The following is a 4,986-nucleotide window of genomic DNA, read 5'->3' as shown; positions in this document are numbered from 1 at the left end:
GTCTGCCTTGGGTGACCCTACCAGGGGCATAAAGCCCCAGACAGCATAGCTCCTAGGATCATTGGGACACTCAAACCCCTCCACCACGATAAGGTGGCAGCCCAAAGATTAAGTTATCTTGCTAGCAAGCAAGATAACTTAAAAGCTTCTTCCCTGTATCATTAATGATAGCAGTCATTCTTCAGTATTGCTTATGCAATAGGGGCGCATACCCTGTCCAAAACCGATCATCTACATAATGGATATATGTCTTCTAATTTCCTTTGCTGCAAAATGTTGAACGTTGTATCGTTTCTGCTCGAGCAAGGAGTAGCGTTTTAAGCACAGAGGTATTAATTCTAGAGGAATTTATTCTAGCGTTAGGTAAATGTATCTTTAGGTAAATGTACCTCTAAGCAGATGGGACAATAGCACTTAAATAAAAGTCCAACAAGGACATTCATTTAGAATTAAAAATAACTCACCCTGAACTACCATGATAGATATAATGAATGTAATAAAAGTGTCATTAATGAAGGGGAAAAAAATTCAATCCAGACTTTAAATTTAGGGTCTGGTACACAGAGTATGAAGTAAACAAAAAGTTTTGTTTAAAAAACATTTTTAAATTAACTCATTTTTGTCTTGTGAACTTAAAAAGTTATTTGTCAAACAAACTTTTATTTGCACACCTCAGAAATCTTTTGTTGTGATTTTAGGCCCTGCCCACAAAGTCATGTGAGAATCACAAGCAAAACTTTGAGTCAAACAAAAACTTAGAATAGCAAGAAAATATTTCTGACATGAGCAAATAAGTTTGTTTTGCAAATTATTTTTTCACTTCATGAGACAAAAATGTGTGATTTTAATTTTAAAACAATTTTTTTTTTAAGCAAAACTCAGTAGGCTTTTCTCATGGTGACATGCGTTAATTAAATTTTTGCTTTTGTTTTTTTTTTTCTATTTTCTGCAGTTCCACATTAAGGTTTGATGCAGCTCTGCTTTCCTGAATGGACCGTCTTCATCTCCACTGCGAGTGTAGCAAACAGGCAGCTCTTTTTTTTATAGATTATAGCACACTAAAGTCTTGCATTGTGCCCTTGTTTATATTTTTAATAGTGTAATTCTGTAAAGACAAAATATGTCTGGTCCAGCTCTGATTTACATAACTTGCTAAATTGCTGGTTTGAATGTTGCAATACTTTCCTATAACAAAATAGACCCGCAGAAAGAAATTACTAATAAAATATCTTACATATGTATAGTTGTAAGGAAATTTTCCTTCGCTTTGATTGTATATCTCACAATTTTGTAATTTATCATTGTTTCTTAAACTCTGAAAGCTGAGAGGCTTTGTTAATATTCTGTCCTAAAATGCAGTTAGATGTGCCCTTTTTTTTAGCACCTGCCCCTTTAGTGGTCTCTGCACGGCCCTGGTCCAACACTTCAGGATGATTGGTTGATCTGTGCCCAGAGCAGCCCCCTCTGTCAGTCAATCATCACTGGGGTTAGGCACCAGTCCGTCCCTGAGCTGGGACAATAACACGGTCTAGAGAAGGGCTCTCAAACACCAGTTCTAAAAAAGTCTCCTGCAACTTTTAGTTGTCCCTCTGCTTCAGCACACCTGCCTCCAACATCAGCTCATGAGCAGAGCTCTGTAGAGCTGGACTACATGCTGGCTGGTGCAGTCCAGTGTTGCCTTACCACCGCCATCTGTGAATCAACACCAAAGAAAAACACAAAATGTAGTTCTGATACGTCTATGGAGACTTTAGATTATGAAGAATCGTTCTTGGTTTATCTGAGGCTATTTTCCAGTCTCCCTGCTTCCTCTCCAGCAGCTGTTGCAGGTGTCTTACAGATATATCAGGAGTTACACATGAAATCTAATGAGCTCCTTGGACTCCATCCAAAATTGACACTGAAAAAACTGCAGTTCAATTGTTCTGCAGGCTTTGATTCCACCACTACTATCATCTCATCTTTTATGCTGCCTGCATATGAGCCATATCTTTCAGAATAAGATATGGCTAATATCTTATTCTGAAATAGTAAGATATTTATTATCTTATTATAAATGTCTAGCAGTAGTGCTTAGCAGCACTACTGATGCTGCGATCAGTAGTGTTTAGACAGCTGCAGGTCAGCCACATGTGGATCTGACAAGTTGAAAAGCTACTACCAGCAAAGCAAATCTGGCTTCAGCAGCATGTTATTCAGGTTGGGTTATCTGAGCCATCACTGCAGTAGGGCTGTATGAATAAATCGATTCAGCGATATATATCGATATTTTACGCCCTCGGAAAGTATCGATTTTTCATCCGCGAGTATCGATCCGTTAAACCATAGGGGTCCATAGCCTATTAGCTCTTTTAAGGTCTAGTTTGTTAAGGGAGTAGCAGCAAGAAACCGCCTCCCTCAGTCTCACTTTCAACTTGAGCTTAAAGTGCACATTATAAACTACACACCAGTTTTTAAATTGTGTTAATAGTTAATTAGTAAACCATATTTTTCCGAATGTCAGAGAAATGTCAAAAGCGCCGCCATTTCCCGGCTTTTCCGATTATGTGAGAGGGAATGAGCTTCCAAACATACAAAACGAAACATTAGATTCCTGTGTTTTTGGAAATGCAAAATCTTCAATAAATAGATGGGCTGTATTTTGTTGCTGAGAAACGAAGTAAAGTTGCGCAAGTAACCGTGAAAGAGAAGCGGAACGGAGAAGCGGAAAGGAGTAGCGGCGCGAACGGAGCAGCTGCAAAAGCAGTGAGATCGCGAAATTAATGCAAATTTCGACTGGTAGCATTCACTTCGTAATTAGTTTTTAGCTTAGCGGTTTCTGTTCTGTATATAAAGGATTACCTGAAGAATGAACATGGGTTGATAACATCCGCAGCGGCGCTGTGTTTTGAGCAGGAAGAGGAAGAGGAAAACCCGCAGCCGGAATCCGCGGCGCAGTGAGGATTTCCATGATAACAATGGCTGATCGATCATTCTTATTAGCAACAGACAAAGAGTATCAGAGACTGAGAGAACGATGAGATCCTGGCAGTCTGAGAGGCAGCTACTCAGATCCAAGCAGGGGAATAGCGGCGCTGCGTAGCTGCAGGGAGTCGATCACTATGGGGAGGCGGAGCCACTACTTGAGCCAGTGGCGCAACTACACATTATTCAGGTGGATGCGAAAACATAAATCCCCCCCACAGGAAGGTACGTCAGGTCAGGGCTAAGGACCCAAGGACCTCAAGTCTATAGTACATAAAATGTCACTAAAATCACTCTGTCCTTCTAAAATCTTTCAGAAAATCGTAAAAATGCACTGAATCGTATCGAATTGTATCGCTCAACAAATATCGTGATACATATCGTATCGTGACCAGAATATTGTATATGGTATCGTGAAATTATTATATCGCTACACCCCCGCACTGCAGTCATGCTGCTACTGGTTGTAAGCTGCTGAAATGGAATTAAAGGGAGAGCACCAGCAAATATAAACATCAATTATCCATCATTTTATTTTTATTCAGAGAACAAAAATAGATATATAAACTGCATGTCTATTACCCGAATATGACCAAGTATTTTCCCCAGAAATTAGCTAAGGACTGTCCATTTGATATTCTACATCTCACAGTAAATCAAATTCATCGTTACAAAAACATTTTAAACTACCACTTCAACAGTATAGTAGTTGTGCAAATTATTGTGCAGTAGTTGATGAGCAAGTACCTCATCAACAAGTCTCAGAATTTACATCCATCAGCCCTAACATGCTGAAATCTACCTATCAGAGCTTCCGTGTTCTCTGCGCACTAACAGCAGACTCTACTCCTATTCAAATTTTCCGGATTAGAATTGGGATCGACACCTAATCTGTATCTGAAAGCCCAGAGAAAAAGCTGCTCGTCTACGGGTCATTCATTATGAATATGAGCGCTTTATGCAGAGCATCTTTATTTACCCAAAGTCTAAAAAATAAAATAAAATAAAAACTCCCTCAACTAAGAGACAGACATTTCAGGCAGATTTCACCACAACACTTGACAGAACGGTACATTTCACGCTTCAGAGGCACATGAACTCAGAAGTTCAGACAAACTGCTAGTTCTGCAGATCTGCCTTCAATGTGGATCTAATACTCGAACTGTTGCTGCCACTTCGGGCTCATGCAACCCCAACAACAAGGCCACCAGAGGCAGCCCCACATCCTGCCGACAGGCCATCACTTCCAGAGTTGTGAGCTGAGCCGCAGCAGCTCAGCTACCTGCTAGCTTACTGCATCCTGAGCCTTACATCACAGCTGATAAAAGGATACAATTTAAAACCTTTGAGTATCTCCTTGGCCCGGTCTTCGTCCGAAGACATTTCGGGAGTGGTTCCTCTTAGCGTTTCACGGGTTCTCCAGAATTTGCTAAAAAAAAAAACACAACAAAAATCTAAACAGCCGTCAACTTTAGCCCAGCTAACTAAATCTCGTCCTGGAATAGAGGAACCAACAGGCCCAAACAATGAACCATGAACAGTTGGACTACAGGATAAATCCGATTCCACTAATGGAATTAGCTAAACACGCTCTGAGCGGACAGACAGTAGCCTCAGCCAATTTGCAAGCTATAGCAGCGTGAACGAGCCAATCACAGACAGCATGTCACAGGTGGGCGGGACGAAATAGATTAACGGGTCATCAGGCTCGACGTCACGACGACGCTGCATTCCTTGGAAACAGAGCATTTGAACTTTAAAATCAGGGTGACTGCATTTTGGGTGGATTTAAAATGTTTCAATCACCAGCCTTTCTATCTGAATTCACAGAAACCTCAGTTTTCAGACTGAAACAATAAATTTACATAAATTATATTCCCAATTCCTTTGGACATGAAATTCAACACACTAATGAAGCAGAAATTCAAACTATTTAGCATCAATGTACAGCAGGTGTCCAAACCTTTTGTCAAATGGGCCAAAATTGTCAACTGAAAAATACTTGAGGGCTAAAATTAAACT

General features: G+C 40.2%; 1 protein-coding gene across 1 annotated transcript in view; it reads right to left on the bottom strand.

The window, feature by feature from the left end:
• Positions 1-4,590, bottom strand: part of pde6d (phosphodiesterase 6D, cGMP-specific, rod, delta) — a 37,197-nt gene extending 32,607 nt beyond the window's left edge. Inside the window, exon 1 of the mRNA XM_008408162.2 lies at positions 4,298-4,590. Coding sequence (XP_008406384.1) covers positions 4,298-4,347 — 50 coding nt within the window. The 5' untranslated portion in view covers positions 4,348-4,590. The remainder of the gene's footprint in view (positions 1-4,297) is intronic.
• Positions 4,591-4,986: the final 396 nt, after the last annotated feature.

Source organism: Poecilia reticulata, linkage group LG4, assembly GCF_000633615.1.
Source record: "Poecilia reticulata strain Guanapo linkage group LG4, Guppy_female_1.0+MT, whole genome shotgun sequence".
Classification (NCBI taxonomy): domain Eukaryota; kingdom Metazoa; phylum Chordata; class Actinopteri; order Cyprinodontiformes; family Poeciliidae; genus Poecilia; species Poecilia reticulata.
Note: the sequence above shows the minus strand (reverse complement) of the source record. Positions and strands in the feature narration are given on the sequence as shown.